This window comes from Rhododendron vialii, chromosome 5a, assembly GCF_030253575.1.
Source record: "Rhododendron vialii isolate Sample 1 chromosome 5a, ASM3025357v1".
Classification (NCBI taxonomy): Eukaryota; Viridiplantae; Streptophyta; class Magnoliopsida; order Ericales; family Ericaceae; genus Rhododendron; species Rhododendron vialii.
Window position 1 is genome coordinate 3,073,638 of NC_080561.1, and position 22,012 is coordinate 3,095,649.

General features: G+C 38.2%; 1 protein-coding gene across 1 annotated transcript in view; it reads right to left on the reverse strand.

The window, feature by feature from the left end:
• Positions 1–22,012, reverse strand: part of LOC131325756 (uncharacterized) — a 336,707-nt gene that overhangs the window by 167,823 nt on the left and 146,872 nt on the right. The window contains exons 20-21 of the mRNA XM_058358184.1: positions 6,356–6,518; positions 5,844–5,893 (exon numbers count right to left, since the gene is read on the reverse strand). Coding sequence (XP_058214167.1) covers positions 5,844–5,893; positions 6,356–6,518 — 213 coding nt within the window. The remainder of the gene's footprint in view (positions 1–5,843; positions 5,894–6,355; positions 6,519–22,012) is intronic.

Here is a 22,012-nt window from a genome sequence, read left to right on the forward strand (position 1 = left end):
TGGATCCAACACCGTACTTAGAGTCACCACAGGATGGCGCCTGGGACCTTTTCCCTAAGCCGATCCGGAATAGGGTCACAGGGTATTTCACAAGTCTTTTCCCTATCCGTTGAGCACTAGAGTCACAGGGTATTTCACAAGTCTTTTCCCTAGTGGCCAAAGTCACCACGATATCTTACGGGTCTTTTCCTTGGACTTTAATAAATATCAACACAGTCTGTGGTCCCAAACACAAAGAACAACGGCGAACCGGAGTCACCTGCACCAGGATTATTCCCCGTGTCGTTGCAGAGTCACAATAATTTTATGGAGCAACGAGAAAAATATGGGCAATCCAACAATCCTATTAATTTTTATCAATGAACCTTGTATGCCAAATGGTACGTCAATTGGCAATAATTATAAGAGCAAAGAATAAGAATAATTATCATCGGATCACAACCAATAACGAATTGTCAAGAATCGATAGGCTCCAAAAGAAGGGATCACATGCTTAACCACTCACCTCGATTGGATAGATAAATCGCGAAATGTAATACTGCTCGAGTACTCTGCTCGAGTACTCTGCTACTCTGATCAAAAGAATGCATTACGAAAATCAATTCAATGAAATTGATTACGCTAGTTACCACTGAAACTAATAACAATATAATTATGGGCCATAATTATTACTAATATCGATCCTCCTTAAGTTAACTCCAGGAACTACCTCATGGGTTAATCTCTCAATTGTCTCGTCTCGACACACGCACACACTGCACATGCATACAGGTTCATAATATACTTATATATATACATATTAACACATGCACGCACACCTCTCTCTCCTCGCCACCAAACAAAATTCCTCCGTCGTCAAACCAAAATCCATAATTCTATTTATATCTATAACTACTATAAACAATATACCCAGCAAGGAGAAAAGAGACGATGAAAACATTAAGCTTACCCGACGATTTACTGATCCGGAAACTATCGACGAACTCTCAACTGCGGCTACTCTTTCACTTTCTCCTCCCCAAGGAATAAAATAACCCTACTTCTCAAATGTTTCCTCACCCTAATAAACTGCCCACGTTTAAACTTAAAACTTATCTATTCTAATTACACAATCTACCCAACATTATTCTTTACATTAACTAATCACGTGCGGGGACCCATTCCTAGTTTAACCAAACCTAAGATTTTAAGCAATACGTGTAACTGATGCAAAAAAAAAAAAGCAGCCCAACATATATATTTTTTTTAGCAAGAAGTTTGAAAAGAAAAATGAAAAATTTAATTATTTGTGTCAAAAATAATATTATTATTATTTAACTGAAAAAGTGGGACGTCACACCCACGAACCCATTCAACAAGATGAAACGAAATTTCCCTCTCCAACAAATGATGAGAGCGTTGGAGATTTGACAAGCTGGTGAAACTGAATTTTTAAAAGTTTGTTAACTCTTCAAATAACAAGTGTTAAAATTATTGATGAATCTGACATCATTATAGATAAAATTAATCTTTTCTAATATCATCTTACTCTTTAAATTTTAGTTTACGTTCTTTAAATTTCGGAGTGGAAATATAAATTTAGGAGAAGCCTACGTCACAAATTGAAAAATGCACATCCAACATAAAAAAAATAAACGTAACTAGGACTAAAAAATGCATTATTGGGGTTACCGTACACCTAACACCCCTATTCGTAATATTACAGAAAATATGGGTAGCTAATGAGCTAAAAATACGCATTCTATACACCAAAAATATGCATGTCATGCACTAAAAAAATATGGGTATCATCCCTAATACACTTCCAAGATATGCCCCTGTGCAATTAACAAAAAAGTATGTAACATTTGTCAGAGTTACACATAACATAACCCAACAAAAAGTGTGTAATATTTATATGGTAGCTTTCTCCGTCAAGAATTCGAATATTCGAGTGATCACCTGATCATGAATATTGAAAAATTGAAGTGAACTTGAGATTTGGATTTAGATATTTGTGTTCAGTTTCACAAAGTAAAAGACACATACGAAATTTTTTGGAGGAGTGCTATTTGACTCGAGCATTCAGCTAGTTAGCTGGTACTCCCTTCGTCCCAAATTAACAACGAACAAAACAAAAAAAATGAGCAATAGGACATCGAACGATTCTTTTACCCTGAAGAAAGACGGAAAAAAAAAAATCAGCCATTGAGCCAAGAAGTGATAATCTTGCAGCCAAAGAAATCCTCCAAATAGCTTCATTCAGAGTCCAGCTTCATTCAGAAACCATGGAGACCACCATCATAGAAATGAGGTTTGGGAATTAGTTTCAACCTGTACGAGACGAATCCTAAATAACATACCATTGCTGAAACAATAACAATTTAGGACTGAGCTCCTCCATCAATGCACCCCACAAACCATAGCAAGATCTAAACTTAAAGGCCCATGGTCCCCGAAATCTCATCATCCTCACCATGCACGTCTAGCAATGATGGCGGACACAAATAATCCCCACACCAGAAGATGATAAAAAGAAACCTCAACAGAGATTTACACAAACAAACATCACCAGCTAAATTTAGGTAAAACCTAGGCCAAAACAATGAGAGGCCCTACCGAATGCAGCACTACTGGAACTATTCTGGTTTAGCAGAGGAAAATCTGGCAAGAAAATGTCCTGTTACACAAAGAACATGGAACTAGTGTCAACCATGTAATTCCATTCTCCAACTAAACATACCTATGGTCTTCTACACTTCAATGATCTGCAGTTATCACATCCACAGTTATCACAAAAATTTGTGGTATTAGGAACCTTATCAAGAACAAATAGTTTGACTACTTGATTTCCCATTGAGATGAGGAGTCGCAGATAATCCCTTACATCCTCGTCACAAGCTATTAACACTGAGTCCCCTTCTTCATCTTTATACTCAAGTTTGAAACTACCACGCTCGAACTCCAGTCTCTTCGACACTTCTTCTTTCAGTTCACTAAATCCAGACGGGAGAGGGAATTTTATTGTGGTGTTCCCATAAGTTGCCTTTAACCTCACAGACCTCATATCTTGCCTTCCTGTGAGAAGAGGCATCATTTGGGGAATTGTAGGCATTGTGTGGGGAATTGTAGGCATGGATTGGCTTGGATCTGGATCAGAACATGAAGGGACTGTCAAGTTAATAGATTCAGAGACATGTCCAGCCCAAAAAGGCTCTTCTACTGAAGCTAACAAATTTCCTGTTGTGTGGGGAACAGTAGACATGGGTTGGCTCGGACCTGGATATGAACAGGAACGGACTGTCCGGTTAGTAAATCCAGAGACATGTCTCGCCAAAAAACACTCTTCCACTGAAGGTAACAAATTTCTCAAATCATCTGAACTTCCCGTCGTCCGGGGAACCGTAGGCATGAGTTGGCTCGGAGCTGGTTCAAAACATGTAGGGATTGTCCAGCTAATAGATCCAGAGACATCTTCCTCTAGAAAAACATCTTCTAGGAAAGCTAGCAAATTTATTCGATCTTCTGAACTTCCCATTGTGGGGGTACTAGTAGGCATGTGTTGGCTTGAAGCTGGATCTGAACATGGAGGGACTGTCCACATAGATCCAGAGATATGTCCTTGCTGAAGATGCTCTTCCAGTGAACCAAAAGAATTTCTCCCATCTCCTAAACTTCCCATATTCTCACCTAGGATCTGTGTTGATGCTATATGAGCGTGTGGAACCTCAGGATCATTGGAATTTGGATAAGAGGTGGACACTGTCCATTGATCTTTTAGTTGAAATGCCCATTCAGAGGAAACCCCCCCCCCCCTTTCATTTTCATTGTACATATATGACACAGGAAAAACCCACATCAGGATAATTACCAGAGCAAGAATATTAAAAACTAGGGATTGTTACTATCTCAACCATTGAAGCATTTTCCATATTCTTACCATTTGGGCCTTCAACAAAATCCAGGAGAAACTCATTCGTCTCCTCAAGGTGACCAACAATTTCATTTTCCATCTCGTTCTGCCCTTTAGTTGACAGCGTCTTGCATGTAGGTGATGAATTATTTTCTCCATGTTGATCAGGAGGTCTCCCGGCTGGAGAAAAGAACAAAGAAGAAAAAACCAACGTTGGAAAGAATAAAAGGGAAAAAAAATGGATATTTGTGTTTTATCTTTTTTGTTTAGTATCTTGCTTCTGTTACTCTGTTAGGGAAAGATAGGTGATTGAAGGAAAACAAAGGAGGTTATATTATGTGAATCCAAAAAATGGTAACCTTTTGCCAGGACTATGGTGATCATTACTTATTTTTCGAATAGTTTAAAAATGGGATTATTAGGGCATTACTGGTTCTCATTTCTCCCTTCTTAACTATTCAATTAGGTGACTAGTAAGTTAGGGTGGAAATGTGGAATTACCTTTTTTCCTGATAATATTTGTCCACCGCTTGATCCCGTACTGCCTACAAGTGCGTTTAAGCGTGGATACACTAACTGCATGAGCAAGAATCAACATAAGAAATTTGTATTGTTACATTGATCCAACCAGAGAATAATCGAGATCTCCTTGCAGAGGTATTTTGGTTGAAAACAAGTGAAACATGGCAAGTAGTAGATTACCGCCAAGGCTCTCCGCAACATCTTTACGTTTACGGCCATAATGTTGTCGAAGATCATCTAAAGTAATACTCGTATTTATCTCTTCGCAGTCTTCTTGTTCTCTTGTTCTTTTCTTCTTAGAATCAGAGGCAGCAGAGCCACTTTTATCTTGTCCGAAACGCTGTGCTTTGTTGTTTGTAGAAGCAAATTCACTTGATGATAAGGCTATAGGCCCCACAATCTCTCCTCCTCCTGGTAGGGCTGAAGGTCGAGGTGCAAATCTACCAAGCCATGATATATGGATACGTTGAAGCCTTGAAACAAGTTTCCCATCTGCAGAAAGACTCATAACTTCAAAGGGCCTTTTGTCTCCTAAAGCATGCCCCTCCATTGTTGCCCACTTCTGAGTCAAGTAAAGGTAATTAGATTACAAAAGATATGTTTACTCATTTATTTTATTAATATGCACTTTTATTGATTACACTCCTTTCTTCTCCCAGTCTAGTCCTTTTTGGAATACACAAACAACAAAAACGTTATTGGCCTAACAAGTAATTAGCCTCATAAACTTGGTAAACTCACTTATCAAAGAAAATATAAGACTACCTCAGACTTCCAAGTAGTAATCATAATTACTTTCCGTTACACAATTTGGAAAACCATGATATCTGAAGGCAGGTAAATTCCAATGGCTGTGAATATGGGGCTAAAAGTCCCGAACTGCTGCAAAGTTCAAAGGATGAACCCATACTTATGAATAATAACATCCCATAACTTCAGTCAAGTACAAATATTGATGGGAAAAGTTGGATAAAAATTCACGAATATGGAGAATATAGCATTGGTTGAAGACTGAGCTACAACAAAATATACGTTAAAAAGCTCTGAAACATAGCCAAGCTGAGTAGATGGTCCCTTTCATATTGAAGACAATGCTTCTACATCACTTACAGAGAAAGCTGGACAGATGTGCAAGCTAGCTATCTTTCATAAGATGCCCATTAAAGGAGCAGCAATTATGCAAAAAGGAATTTTGTCCAGGTTTTGAATTCACTTAAGTTGAGTATTTTAAAATCTAGATGGGAATGATATGATTTCACTATTTAATAACTTTAAGTGGCAACAGGAATTGAAAATATAAGCGATGTATGGAACCCATATGCCCGGTAATTTCACAAAAATGTAAGGAGAAAATTACCAGCTATTTTCATAATTATTAAAACCTACACAACAAATTGACTTGACAGAAATGAAAATACAAATGAGTTACTTGTTCAAATGGCCACTGATGCATCCCATGTTGCCTACGGATGCGCTTCGCTGCATGAGCACCAATACAGAAGGTAAGAAACTACAATTTTGTACCACTTCATCTTCCGTAAATAGAACAACGCAATATGTCCTCTGCAAGACACATTAGAGTTGAAAAGCCCAGCCCACATTACTTCTTAAAACCCAGGTGTTAAAAAGAGGGAAATTGGGGCCTTATAACTAGCATAGATGAGGCATGTCTAAACGATGTGGGAGACATTCCAACACACCCTCCTGGACCACAACACATGGCAACCGGACAACGGTCCACCAAACAAAGGCCCAACCAAGCTCTGATACCAAGTTGAAAAGCCCAATCCACACTACTCCTTAAAACCCAAGTGTTAAGAAGAGTGAAACTGGAGCCTTATAACCAGCACATATGAGGCATGTCTAGGCGACGTGGGACACATTCTAACAATTAGATGGTTCATAAACAAGAGCAAGACTTAGCTAATTGTAGAAGCTTACCGCCAAGGCTCTTCACAGCATCTTCCCATCTACTGTTGAGATGCTGGTGATACTCTAAACTAAGTACACTCACAGTTCTGCACTTCCTCTTTAATGTCCTTCTCACAGTTTTCTTCTTTGAAAGAGATAGAATGTGCCCTCCATCTAGTAAGCCGATAGCAGACTGCAGTATTTTAATAGTTGAAGCCATTGATCAATATACTCGTCTGTAAAAAATCAATGTACTAATCCATACACAGAATGACAACCTCAACCTATCTTTACTCTCCGAAAGAACACTTTAATGCTTACGACCTATAAAACAAATTGACTTCTTAGAAATGAAAATACAACTGAGTTACTTGTTTAAATGGCCACTGGCGGGTCCCATGTTGCCTACAGATTCGCTTCGCCGTTGATTCACAATGGATCGCAAGCTGCCTACAGATGCGCTTTGCTGCATGAGCACTCATCAATACATAAGGTAAGAAACAACAATTTTGTACTGCTTCCATAAAGAGAACAATCCAGTATGTCCTTCACAGGACGTATTAGATGGCATATACACAAGCAAGAATTAGTTAACTGTAGAAGCTTACCACCAAAGAACTTCGCAGCATCTTCCCGTCTCCCGCCAACAGGCTGTCGGTGTTCCTCTGAACTCTGTACACTCATAGTTCTGCACTTTCTCTTTAATGTCTTTCTTACAATTTTATTCTCTGAAAGAGAGAGGATGTGTCCTCCATCTGGTAAGCCAGTAGCAGACTGCAACATTTGGATAGTCGAAGCCATCAATCAAAATACTCATTGTACTCAACAATATACAGAATGAAAACGTCAACTTATCTTTCCTCTCCAGAAAGAACACTTGTTAATTTTGGCTCATCTATGTTTTAAAATGTACTCTAGTGGTTTATCCAACAGATGGTAAAATATTCTTTCAAACTTATATACACAAAAAATTGTTGAGGGTCTAATAACTGTTGACATTGCATCTGACACAAACTTGGATCTATAGTTTGAATTCATTTTATGATACCCTTGAAGACAATATTTAGTACAAACGAATTAGAATCTAGGTTCTAACACTGTACTTGAACCAAGGGTAAATTCACCAACAGGGATCATATTATTGTTTATCACCTAGCTGGAATTAACATTCTTAAATCTGCATATACATGTAGATAAGGGCGAGGACTAACCTGAGCAGCCAATCCTCCTGAGCGACTCTTTTGCAGACGTCGTGGCAGATCCTGTGATTTCTTTAGTCGTACACAATGCTTGTGTGTTACTGTTCTCCGCTGGGCTAAATGTCTAATGCTGTTAGACTGTTCCCCAAGAAAAATACTGTCTTGTACTTCGAATGACTTCCATGAATGGGAATCTGGCGTGCGAAACCGTAACTTATTAAATTGTACGAACTTAGAGAGGAAGTAAATTGGTATAATTGATACAAACCATAATTTAGTAGCGCAAGCAAAATTTTAGCAGAAAAGCATAGCAGACTTAGAACCATTGTTACCAATCGAGATGGACTACTTATTATTTGTACACAATATTTTTGGTTTGAAGAAAAAAGAAGGTAAACCTGCTGCCCAAACTTTTCATAACCGGATAATTTTCGATACAGATGATCTATTTTAATTCAACTTTTACAGTTTGAACACAAGAATCCAAATAAATGAATAATGAAGCTTCTACTTTGCAGAAGAACTAGTATGGTTGAAAATTGAAAAGAGGTCAATGTTGCAACTTGCAACCAATGCATTATTTCAACAATAGAAACATACAAGAAAGACCCTTCGCTGCATCTTTACGTCTAGCACCAAAATGATGTTGTAGATCTTCTAAACTTAGTGCATTAGTGAAGCATTCTCTCTTTAATGCCTCTCTCGTACTTTCTTTCTCTGAGTTAGACACAGTAGGGGGGGGGGGGGGGCCTAGGCCTGGGGCCTCTCTCATCTGCCTTAACAAGATATGCTCTGTTGCTTGTAACATCAAATGCTTGTTGTTCTGATGAGGAAAAAATGTGAATTATCCATGCCTCTGGTTAGGGAAAGGAAGAAATAGAAAAAAGGTTCTATAATGTGAAGCACAAAAATTAGGATTTCGTCATGTAAGATTTAACTCACTTAGTCACGTTCCCTTTATCTGCAAATCACTCAACTTTGCAGAAAACTTAAAAATTGAACTCTTAAGGGACTATCGTTTCTCTTAATTTATCTCCCAAGGAGAGAGGGAAATTACCATTGTTTTCGAACCGAACCTGCCCCCAATAGAACCAGTGCTGCCTACGGGTGCTCTTAAACATGGATCCACTAACTGCATGAGCAAAAAAGTATGAAAATCTGTATCCTTATACTGCTTCCACAAGACAATAATCCAGCATCTCGTGGTAGAGTTAGTATGGTTCTATCATCTATGGTTAAGAACAAGAAATAAATTACCACCAAGGCTCTTCAAAGCATGTTTATGTTTACAGCCAAAATGTTGTCCGAGATCCTCTAACCCTTGTTTGTTTGACGTTTCACTTGTATTTTTACTTTCATAATGAGATGCAGTAGAGCCGCTTTGATCTTGGCCGACAAGGTGTTCTTTGTTGTTTGTAGCAGCAAATTCACTTGATGATAAGGCTGTAGGCCTGACAATCTCACCTCCATCTTGTAAAGCAAAAGCCCAAGGTGAAGATCTAGCAAATTGGGACATGTGGATCAATCGAAGCCTTGAATCAAGTTTCTCATCCATAGATAGACGGCTAACTTCAAATGGTCTTTCTTCTCCCAAAGAACACCCCTTCTTTGTTGCCCATTTCTGAACCCAGTAAAGGTAATCAGTAAATTTGAACTTTTAAGGAATGTGCTGCTTCTTCTTCAACCATTCAAAAAATGTGTCTACTAAGTGATTAGCCTTGTGTATGTCATGAACTCACTTATCGAAGAAGATACATGTCTACATCAGACTCTTTGTCTGAGGGGAAGTTAGACACATGTATGCTAGCTAACACAAAGAGACGCTCATTAAAGACAGAAATTTTGCAAAAGGAAGTTTGTCCATCCTATGATTTCAAACTTTAATTACCTGCAGTGAAAGAGAAATTGAAAATCTAAGTGAATTATGAACCAACTGCTAGTGTAATTCACAATCCTTAAAAAGTTATGGACCAAATTACTATTCTTGACATAATGATAAATACTTTAAAAATAATTAACAGATGGAAATCTGAATATGAGTAAGTTACCTGTCGAAAAGATGGCCACTGATGGATCCCATGTCGCTTTATCCGCTTCACTGTGGATACCTGATTGATCCCATGCTTCGTAAAGGTGCACGTTGCTGCATGAGCATCAATATATAGGTGGATGGCTAAAATTTTAGCATGTCCTTCGGCAAAAGCATTAGATGATTCATAAACGAGCAAGAATGAAAGCTACCATTTATCAGTTGTAGAAGCTTACCACCAAGGTTCTTAGCAGCAGCCTCACATATTCTGACAAAATGTTGGTGTTTGTCCTTACGTATTATACTCATAGTTCTGCACTTTCTCTTTAAAGTCTTTCTCACCATTTTCTTCTCTCCAAGAGACAATGTAGGAGAGCATTGATCTGCTCTGGCCGCATGTTCTATATATTTTGCAGATTGATCTAATGGATCAAGCAGTACAATGCGGCTGTGCCCTCCATCTTGTAAGCTGATAGGAAAACGTGAAGAGCTTGCAGACTGCAGTATGTGGGAAGTTAAAGCCATCATTCAATATACTGATTGATAAACAGAATGATAACTGCAACTAAACCTCCTCTCCTAAAGAACACCCCTTTATTGTGGCTAATCTAGATTTCTTTGCACTTCTTTACTACTTTATCAAGTAGATTTTTATTCATTTGTTTCAAACTTATATTTAAACAATAAAAACATTGAGGGTCTAACCACTACCGAATTTCGCAAATGACACAAAAAACTTGGATCCACTGTTGTTATTCATTCATCATATCATTTCAATGCAATACCTAATACAAAAGAATCAAAATCTGAGTTTGAACACTAATCTTGAACGACGGTTAAATCCAACAGTACGGATGATAATGGTATTGTATAAAGACCTAGCAGGAAAATAATGTATACAAAAGATGCCCCGTGTGCATGTGCAAATAAGTCAGGGGAGAACCAACCTGAGCAGTCAATCCTCCTAAGTATCTAGGCCATTTATTCACTCTTTGTTCAACTCCGATAATTTGCATAACTCCGGGCAGATCTGGTGATTTCTCTTGTACACAACCCTGAAGTGTTAATCTTCCCATTGACAATAACGGTACACAGTCATTAGGCTGTTCCCGGATCAGCAGAGTTTCGAGTGATGGCAGTGCAAGGGAATCTGTCGTATGGCTTCCTGGATCATAAATAGCTGCAATGAATTAAATTTTGAGGCCATTAGTAACTAAATAAAACACAAGGGGGGTAACTAATACAAACCAAATTTCAATACCGGAACTGGAAGTTTTCACAGAAAAGCATAGGAGACGTAGAAACATGACTATAAATCAGGATGGACTATTACTCAGCATACTATCTTTTGTTGAAGAGAAAAACATAAACCTGCATTTCCAACTCGATATAACCAGATAATATTATAAAAAAACAATTTCAATTTCATATTTCTCTTTGGAAATTCAAATCTAAATGCATAACTAACGAAGCTTCTCTTTCAACCATGCTAGTTCTTTTGCATATGATGGTAGGTACCAATGGGAATTCGGAGGCTTTCCTCGATGAGGGCTCTTCAGTAATGGATGATCCTCTGTAGTCTTATGGTGGTTGAGTCTCAGTTGAATGGAGGGTGTCTAAGCTCTAAATTCAAGTCCATATGTTGTTGATGTGTTGTTCATTCTGGGTTGTCGATGTGAATTGTATGGGTTTCCTTTCCTAATGTGGTGATAATGTCTTCCTTATTTTCTGACGACTGCTTTGTTCTAAGGTTTGTTTATTAGTTTGTTGGTTTGGCTCTCTGTTCTGTGGTTTGAGAGTCTATTCGGACTGGTTGTTCAATGTTCTTCTTTCAGTTTGCTGTCTTGAATCTTCTTTTCCGTGTCTCGCTTTCTCTCTCGCAGAGGCGGCACCCCCCACTCTCTTCTTTTAGGGCTGGTGCAGCCTTCGAAGAGCGCTATGCCAGCAATAACAAATATTTAAAGATTGCAGCAATAACTAATATTTTACTTAACAGTAGCAGCTTACCGCAAATGCTCTTTGCAGCAACATCACGTCTACCACCAGATTGTTGTTGAAGATCCTCTAAACCAAGTATACTCTCAGTGACGCATTCTCTCTTTAATGCCTCTCCCATATTTTTATTATCTGAAAGAGAGACAACAGGGCCACTCTGATATGCTCTGACAAGATGTGATTTTTTTTCTGTAACGGCAACATCTGACAATGATTTTTGTTTACTTGAATCATCTAAACTAAGTACGCTCTTAGTTAAGCATTCTATGTTTAATCCCTCTCCTGTATCCTTCTTCTCTGAATTAAACACAATAGGGCCACTCTGATATGCCCTCACAAGATGTGCACTGTTGTCTGAAGCATCGAAATCCGTCGATGATATTCTTGCCGTTGAATCTACTAAACTAAGTACATGCACAGGCATGCACTGTCTCCTTGATGCCTCTGTAGACACAAGAACGTCGCTCTGATATGCCATGTTGTTTGTAGCATTAAAATCGACTGATGGTTTTTGTTCTGATGAATCAAGCAACACAATCTCTCCTCCATCTGGTACGACTTTAGGCTGAGGTGAAGACGTGTGAATGTATAAATCAATGTTCAAAGGGCGCAGTAGAGCGGCATCAACACTCTTTATGTGGTTGTGGTTGGTGGTAAGTACGAGGATCTGCTCATCCCCACAGCTCGATAGCAAGCCATGAATGATTTTCGACAAACCTGAGAGCGTCAACTGCAAGAAAAATAACACAACAGCAATGGGATTAGATTAAAACAGAAACATCATCATCATCATAAAGATCTCAAGTTACTGAAGAGGGCCTCTTCTCGTCACCAAGAGACCGGAGTTGAGGTTTCAGTGTGAGAACTTCACAGAAACAGGGCGATGTCACAGAACTTCGTGGTACATTGATTCATCTTGTTTCCCATAGCTAGAGGATAACATACACATGACTTGACACAACTAAACGGAGCTCTTTGCAGTAGTTGGGGACTCACGGACAAGATTTTTGCCCTTCGCACTAGTAGCTTTGGAGTTAGGAAATTAGAATTGGATGTATAGATTTCTTTCTAGTTTGTATTCTTGCTCGTTTCAGTTGGCATTAGTTTTCTGATGTATAGGTGCCTTGTTCTTTACGGGGAATGTCCGTAAAGAAAAAAAAAACATACTTACACATGGCTATATAAGCAATATAAATATTGCTACAAATGATGTTGGAATTTGGGGCCGGTCCGGGACCAATCGGGTCACCCATGTGGGCATGACCCGTGACCCATATATTAGAGAGTCCTATCTCATCTTGTAGATAAGATAGGAGAAGTTGAAATAATTCTAATCTCTTAGGATTAGAAGACTTCTAAAGCATCTAGGATGCTCTCTCTATTTATTTCCTGCAAGATGTTCATAAAGAACATACACAAGATATACACACAATTATATACACCAGAGGTATACAAAAGATATAGAGTTCTGGGAAACTCTTGCTCTCTCTTCGATAGTTGTTCTCTCTCTACCATTAAAGAGCAATCCGAGCTTTTGCACCGTGGAATAGAGGGTGACACTCGATCATCGTAGTATCACTCCATCACAAGAATTTGTCGCTGATTTGGTATGTGATCAAGAGTTTGTAATCCATCCACACCAAGGCCCGGTTCGGTTAAAGTTTGCAAGGTAACTCACACCACCCGCTTCTGCACCATGGTTATATTTTTCTAACAGATGGCAACATAAGTTTCATACATTATGCAATATCCGAATTCAACGACTAGTTTCAACCAACCAACTTGAGCTGAAATAATAAAGGGAAAACAAAGAAAAAAGAGAAATGATTTCACACACCACTTTTTTATATCCACAATCCCTTGTCTTTTAGCCAAAAAACAAAAATTACATATACTTTTAACACTAAAAGGGAGTTCGAAAATCACTTCCCAAGAAAAATACAACAAGGGCCACTTAAAGACAGTTGGTATAATTTCCCTTCCATGATCTTTTGTTTAGTTTTTTGGTCGAACTTGTATATCAATCATTTGTCTCGATGAAAGGAATGAGAAAAGTATAAATATATGGACTGAACTTGGGAAAAAAATAATCAAATAAGATGACACTAAAATTTTGTTTCGTTTTCCGTCGAATTTTTTGGGATCAATCATTTGTCTCAACCAACAAGGGGAATGAGATTGCCGAGCTAAAAAAAAAAACAAGGGGAATGAGATAAGTATAAAAACATGGACCAAACATGAAAAAGAGAAAGGTGAAAGTATGCAGAGACACCCTCAACTATCACTTTTTTTCCACAGAAACCCCCTGGCATTTAAAACCGCCACATAGACCCCACAACTATGTGAAATAAAAAATTAGATAATTCTGCTAATGGAATGAGGGAAAATGACGATTCTACCTCTCAAAAATCGCCCACACTGACCCCCTCATCTATAAAAATTGTCCAGGCTAACACCTTCGTCGTAACGGTTTTTTTTTGTTTTTGTTTTTTTACAGAAGAGTACTAATTGGTTAACAGTTATAGTTATGGCGGTATGTGTAGACAGTTTTAAATGTTAGGGGGTATTCGTGAAAAAATAATAATTGAGGGAATCTCCTTTTACTTTCATAAAAAAAAATATAAAAGGAGAGAGCATAAAGATACTCCCTATGTCCCTTTGTTAGTGTTCAGTATTCCATTTTTAGACTGTTCCTTAATAAGTGTCAATTTTGTAAAGTTAGTAGATAAAAGTTGGTGTATTTTTCATTTTGCCCCTAAAAGTAGATTCTATTTTGAAAAGTTAGTGAGTAAAAGTGTAATAATGATGTCTCATAGAGGGTAAGTAGGGAAAGTAGAGATAAAAGTTGATGTAAAATGTGTAATAATGGTATCTCCTTAATAAAATGAAATTACGAATCAGAATACTTAAAAATGGCGGAGTGAATAGTTTCTATTTTTTCCCCTTTTAGCGATTTTTTTTTTCCTTATAGTCATGATTTTTTATTTTTGGACTACTCTTCTATGCGAATGTTACTCGCTAGTGCTACTACCAATTAACCAGGGGAAGATGTGCACTAAAAATGGGGGGAAAGAAAAATTGGTCGAAAGAAACAAATAGCTAACCTCAGTCTTGAAATCCGGAAGCTTCCCAGCCCATTGATCAAAATCTTGAATGGCAATTAAGGAGCGATTCCGGATGGAGACCAGCACATTCGTCAGTTCCGAGATGGAGGTCAAACCCGTAAGATCCAAATGATAGATGTCAAATTCAAGAAAGTTCGCCATGGCAGCGATTAAGCTCGATCTATCAGTACAAGGAGAGTCGCAGAACAAGTAACCCCTCTTCCAATCCTTGCCTGCCTTCTTGAAAAACTCCTCCTTATCCCTCACAAATCTCAACAAGTCAGAAATTATACCCTCATTTTCCGGGTCCATTCCCAACTCCTCCAACGTCGTCCGCTGTTCGAGTTCCATTGAATGCCAACTATCCCTTTCCCGTCTGGTGTAGACCTCTACCGCTTTGTTTCCCGTAGCATTGAAATCCGGCAACAACCTAGGTTTTGTTGAATCATTGTAGATCAAGCTTAGTACAGTGGCGTGAACTCTGTCTATGTGGTTGTGGTTGGTGGTAGGTACGATGATCCACTCAAAGCCAATGGAAGCCAGAGGTATATATTTTTGAGGAATGAAATAGAGAGCGAAGGACAAGTGGATGCCCCTTCAAAGAGGATTTTTGGAACGGAGCTCCTACGGGAGGTCTCTGAACCAACCTTCCCCCATATTACCAAATACTACTACTCCACAGATTTTTATGAAAGAAGCTAGTGTCTGCTAATCTTCACTACTTGGCTTAGATTTTGATAGTGGAATGTGTTTTGATTCAGCTTCATTAGAATAGGGAGAGTTACTGAGGAGTATAGCAGTAGTACTTATTGGCAAACGAAAACGAAAACGAAAAAGAGCCTTTTTGGTCCCTTTGCTTTTTCGTGTTTGACAATTTACATTTTTTTGCCGCGAACCCTTTCTAGGGAGAAACTTTTAGGTACCCGGTCGGTATATTCCATTTGGTACCCGCGCGGCACATTTTTGGATGACTCGGATTGAAATCTTTTATCTCATCTCACCCCAACTTATCTCTCTCAAAATCCGAACCGTTCAAAAATGCAATGAATGGCTCTGTACGTCGGCACTAAAAAATTGGAGCGATGTCCACTCCAATCATGAAGATGGGCCATTTAACAGTGAAAATTTGACGATTCATTCTACAGCCTGACTACCACAAATACATACATACAAACTCTCACACATTTGGAATCTACACTCACTACATCAGTACGTATGGACTCCACACTTAACTTGAGAGTTTGTGTGTATAAGTGTTTTTTGTTGTATAGTTATTGAATTTTGACGATGGCTCGGATTGAAATCTTTTCTCTCATCTCACCGCAACTTATCTCTCTTTTTTCTCTCTCAAAATTTGAGCTGTTCAAAAATGCAATGAACGGCTTTGTACCTCGGCACTGAAAAATTGGAGCAATGTCCACTCCAATCATGAAGATGGGCCATTTAACAATGAAAATTTGACCATTCATGCTACAGCCTGACGACCACAAATACATACACACAAATTCTCACACATTTGAAACCCACACACGCCACATCATACAGTACGTATGGACTCCACACTTAAAGTGAGAGTTTGAGTGCACATGTGTTTTTTGTTGTATAGTTATTGAATTTTGACTAGCTGGTTATACCAACGCCCCAGTGGGAAACTTGGAACTAATTTGTTTCTTTCTTTCTTTCTAAAAGGGGTTTGATCGCTTCACCTCTGGTTGGGGGGGTTTTCCGTTCACTAGAATAGACAGTACTTATACGAGCAAGATGAGTGTAACGGAAATGAGAATACTGAGATGGATTTGTGGTAAAACTAGACAGACAAGATTAGAAATGAAATGATTCGTGAGATGGTAGGTGTAACACCTATAGAGGAGAAGTTGAGAAAAATTAGGCTAAAGTGATTTGGGTATGTCTACAGTAAACCTGGAAATACAGTAGTTAAAAGAGCGGATAGAGTTACTTTGGGTAGCAATGCTACAGAGAGAGGAAGAGTTAAATTGACATTTGATGTTGTTGTGCGCAAAGATATAAGTCTATTGGGTCTGAGACTCGAGTGAACTAGTATCCCTTGACATAGCTTAAGGAAGAAAAATGATTTATGTAGTTGACCCCAATAAATTGGGACTTGATCGGTTTGGTTTGGTTTAATGTTTATTTTGCAAGAGCCCTTTTTTGATCCCTCTCACCAAAATTTACCGTTGTGCATGGGAACTGCCGCGAACCCTTTCTAGAAGGGGTTCAGACGTCAGCGTCATGACACGTTATCCACTCCAATCAAGAAGATGTCGTGCATCAGAGTTAGGCTTTTAGTTTTGTTTTTTTGGATTAGTGATTTAGGCTTTTAGTTTGTTTATTTAGGCTTTTAGGCTTTTAGCATCATAATTTGCTATGTTCTTAACAAGCTTGACACGGAGCAGTGCCTCTCTATACCTGTCAGATGAATCTTCCCATAGCCACAACGCAATCCTGGAATTTGTTTCCACAGTTCGATGCCAAAGAGTGGACAATAACATACAGTAGATAAATTCATTTTGCATCGTAACTTTTTACATCAAAATATGGATGCACGGAGCCTTAATTGCAATGACAACGTCTAATGAAGTTTTTGAGTCGCGTTAAATGAAGTTTCAAGTCGAGAACACCCAATTAAATCGAGTTTCAAAATGGTATATTGATCTAATCCATTATAATGAAATTCTCTATTACTAATCTCCCTTGGACGATTTGCACTATAATGAAAGGAAAAACAGTGGTCGAGGAAACAAATAGCGAACCTTAGTCTTGAGATCGGGAAGCATCGCAATACTGTTAAAAATCTTGATTAGAAATTGAGGAAGGATTTGTTGTGCATAACAGAAAATCTTCCAGCTCAAAGGAGGAGGACAAACTCGTAAGATCAAAGTAAGGTGAATCGATACCTTGGTAGGAGGAGTAGAACGTCCTAGATTGTTTACCATGATCCGGCTGATGATGGATGCAATTGGGCCGCTAGAATTGTCGCTGCAAGCCAAGTCGACACATGGTTGTTGGATGACGAAATTTTCCTCACATGGAGATATTGGGGTGAAACGAGAGCCTCGGCTTTTCCACTAGAATCATTCCTATCTTTAACCATGAAGAATAGGGAAAGCATAAAGATTAACGGCAAGAGGAGTAGAATCATCATGTATTTCTTGTTTCGCAACGACAAAATCAAGTTTTTCATGTACAGAGATTTTCATTGTTGATGTTATACTTTGTTCCACATCGCTAATCTAAGCCACCCAAGCTTGGTTAATATATTCTAGAGGCTATTCCACCAATTGCCAATTGGTTTTAGGTTGGAACCTTCCAAGAAATCTAACTTGGTATCAGAGCTATAAGATCTTGGCCCTGTTGATATTCGTTCCTGGCGGACGGCCTAAGCCTCACTGCCGTCTGTCGGGCACTTAGTTAATTACTTTGTTAATCTCCTTCACACTTTCCAATGCCTGCAACCACCATACCTCTTCTCCACCAGTGCTCATGGCTTTTCGATTACTGGCTTCTATGTTTTTTGATTTTTGTTAGTTTCTCCTGGTTTTCTTCCCAACTTCTCCTGGTTCCTAGCTACTCCTGATTTCTTGGCTTGACTGCTCCTGGTTTCTCTTCTTAGCTTGGCTTGGCTTTGTTACTTCTGGTTTCTCTGGGCTTTTCCAAACTCAAGTTGGTAGACTTACTTGAGTTTGAGGGGGGAATGTTACAATAAATAGATATAATAAATCATATCGTGATATTGAGATTGAGATTTGATTGTAATTAGGATAATTTTCTTCCATATATAGTTAATTGGTATGATTTTCTTTCTTAATTGGGCTCTTTCTTCTCTATAAATAGAGGAGCTCATTGTATAGTGTGATTGTATTTAATAAAACATTTCTTCTCTCATATTTAACACGGTATCAGAGCTAGGTCTTGGGTGATCTCACCTCTCGTGGGAGAGTCTCTGTCACCCGAAGCAAATCTCTTGGTCAGCTCAATTCGCACATTCACGTGCATCTGGGCTGCACATGAGGGGGAGTGTTAGACTTTGTCCCACATCGCTTATCTAAGCCACCCAAGCTTGGTTAATATATTCTAGAGGTTACTTCACCTATTGCCAATTGATTTTAGGTTGGAACCCTCCAAAAAATCTAACAGTTGAATCAACAGAGTCCTGTTAATTCAACGGAAATCCAGGATGAATCAACTCTTCTTATCATTAATTCCCATTCTTCAGCAGAAAAGCCGTTGCGGCTCTCGTTACACCCCGATGCCTCCATGCAAGAACAATTTCGTGATTCAACAATCATGTTTTGACTCCGCTTGGAGCGGCAATGCTTGCAGCCCAATTGCATTCATCGTCATGTGGATGATGGAAAACAATCCGGGACGTTCTATTCCTACTAGCACGGTATTGACTCAAATTTAAGATAGTTCACCATAGCAGCGATTAAGCTCAATCTATTAGTACCAGAAGGCTCATACAACCTGTAAAACCTCGTTCAAGCCTTACCTGTTAGCAATTTTGTGTTGGTGGATCTACATAGATTGTAAAATTAAACGTTGTATGTTGTCGAATAAGACTTGAGTGATGTTTGTATTAAGTTGTGATCGTTCTATTAATGTGACCGGGTAATTGAGACGTCTCTATTAGCACATATTTGGGTCCTATCACGCGCGTTAAATGGTGTGGGCTTGTTTTATATGTAGAGACCAATTAAAAGAGCAATATGATGATTCCATCGATGATTATGATAGGCTATGATGGAATCAAGAATTATAAATATGTGGTCAAGGTTCCCACTCCAAACCCTAGCCTATTTTCTCATACCATCCGATTGTGCGTAAGACTAAGGTTAAGATCAAGACAAGAGCTTTGGAGGCGAAAGACGAATAACCACACGCTAAAACTTTTCATCCTCCATGGCGATAGATATGCATCTGGTATAATTTTTTCTTTTTCTTCAATGGTTTGATTTCTTATAAAATCTTGCAAGTGGTATAAGAACTTCTTGTCAAATTATTGGAGAAAAATACAAAATTCTAAATTTTCCCTTCCGAATCGTGAAGCAAGCAATCTTTCCGATTGGCCTAATCACAGTTGATCTGACACTCGTTGTTGTCGGGTTTTCCAGCTGTTGATATACGAGGATCATATATATTTTATTTAATTGTGCTATTTTGGTGATTTTGTCCGAAATCACTCCACTGTTGAAGCATAAGGTTTGTCTCATATGGTTATTATTTTGTATAATTGAATTATGCTTGACACTCTTCCATGGGACGTCAGAACCATACTCTTTGTGCTCTCTTTTTATTTGCTTTTACTCATGTATAAAATGATGTCTGATTTTTCAGGTGGGAAGTAAGAAAACGTAAAAAGGGATAAACGGATAAACGCTCACCACCTAAATTAGAAAGCCAACGGGTTTAAATGAAATAAAAACGTGCGTGGGAATTGCTCACCACTCAAAGGAATCCACCTAAGAAATACATAAATGAAATAAAAAGATAAATTTCCCACTAGCCAAACACACAAACTAGGATTTCATTCATAACAAAGGAATATATAGGCCTTGGAACAACCCTCCAAGAATAGGGAAAGACACTTACAATTTTCAAAACATAAATTAAAAAAGACTTGACCATAGACGAATTAAAAAATGTGTTTGACTATTGAAACTTAAAAAAACACTTAGAAACTTAAAAAGGCTCTTCGATCGACGCGATGACTTCTTGAATGCCTTCAAGGACTTTGACCGGCATCATAAAATTATCATCACACCATTTCAATTCATTGGTTCTATTTTCAAACATCAAGGGATAATGTAGTAAGTTCACATGGATAAACCAAAGCTCTAACTCCAAACACTCTTATCTCTCTCTAATGGGCCACTGATTTGTTTTCTTCTTCTTTCTTTAATTCTCTCCGTTCTCTCTCTCCCAACCCCTTAAGAATCTAACTCATACTTTATACCTCCATGAGAGTACCATATCACTCCAACCCATTTCCTCAACCCTTCTCTATTTGAGAGGACGAGAGTTTCACCATCTATATTTGGAGGATGTGAGAAAATATACTGCTATGGACATTGACCAAGTGTGCACCAATTGTGCACGCTTCGGCACACGGGGCCCATTTCGGATCCCGTACAGATATTTTGTGGCATTAAATTAATTTTTCGAGTGGGATGTGAAAAACCAACTCAATACTATACGTGTAGGTGCTTGATTTTGTAATCTTAATGAAAAAATGAAAGACCGGATAAAGCACTTACAAGTATCGGATTGAGCTGATTAATTTCACGAGCCGCTCAAAAAATTATTAGAAAATAATTAAATGACTCAAATTATCCATGCAGAACCCGAAATTTGGACCTTGCGTGCTGGGGCTTGCATGGTCAGGGTCTTTAGGATTTTCGGGAAATATAGAGGAAAACCCCCAAAACACTCCCCATGTTATAAACCACCTTGCTAGCACCACACCCACACTCACATGAGTGGTGGGCCCCACACGTGTGGGTGTGTGTTTGGGTGTGGTGCTAGAATTATTGTGTTTTAAAATGAGTATAACTTGTAATTTACACATATATTTGTCTTCTATTTGTTATAAAGTTCATACCATTCAAAAGACAATTTCGTTATCTTTAACATGAGACCAATCTCAACTATTTTTGAAAAGTTTTTGAAAAATGAGAATTCAAATTTTATAGGGATAGAGCGAACTATTTGAGTTTTAAAGTGAGTTTTTGAAAAATAAAGAGGTAGAAAATAGAGTATTCGGTTGGAGTAAACATGAATAGTGAATTCCTTCACAATCATCCTTTGAATAAATTACATTATTTTGATGCTCTCAAATAGAGTATTGGGTTGGAGATGTTCTTACTCTTATGTTATTGTTTATATAAAATATAGGCCAATTGTTTGTATAATTGAGAAGGGCGAGTCAGACTGAAAACGAAAGACTATCTACTTCCATTTTTTGTTAATATAATTTTGGATTACGTATCTAAATCGGATGTTTGGTTTTCTGTGATTTCAAACACTACGTTATACAAAAGTTTTCGCGTAAGATATAATTAGAGGGCTGAGATTGTTTATGCTAGCTACGAGAAGATTGATTTTGCGTATAGCCCTAATTTAGCGTTAGTTTAGTGCAAATAATTTTTGGCAAGCAAAGATAAAGTATGCCCGTTCATGGTTATACGTCTCCTCTTGACGATACAGGAGAGCTTGTAGCTGCCACGGATTTGAATGTGTATATCAAAACTGTTAATTAATACTGCAATACTATTGGTAAAAACTAAAAGCCAGGGTGGAATTGAAAACCCAATAATCTTTTTACTTATTCAGTGAATGGAGC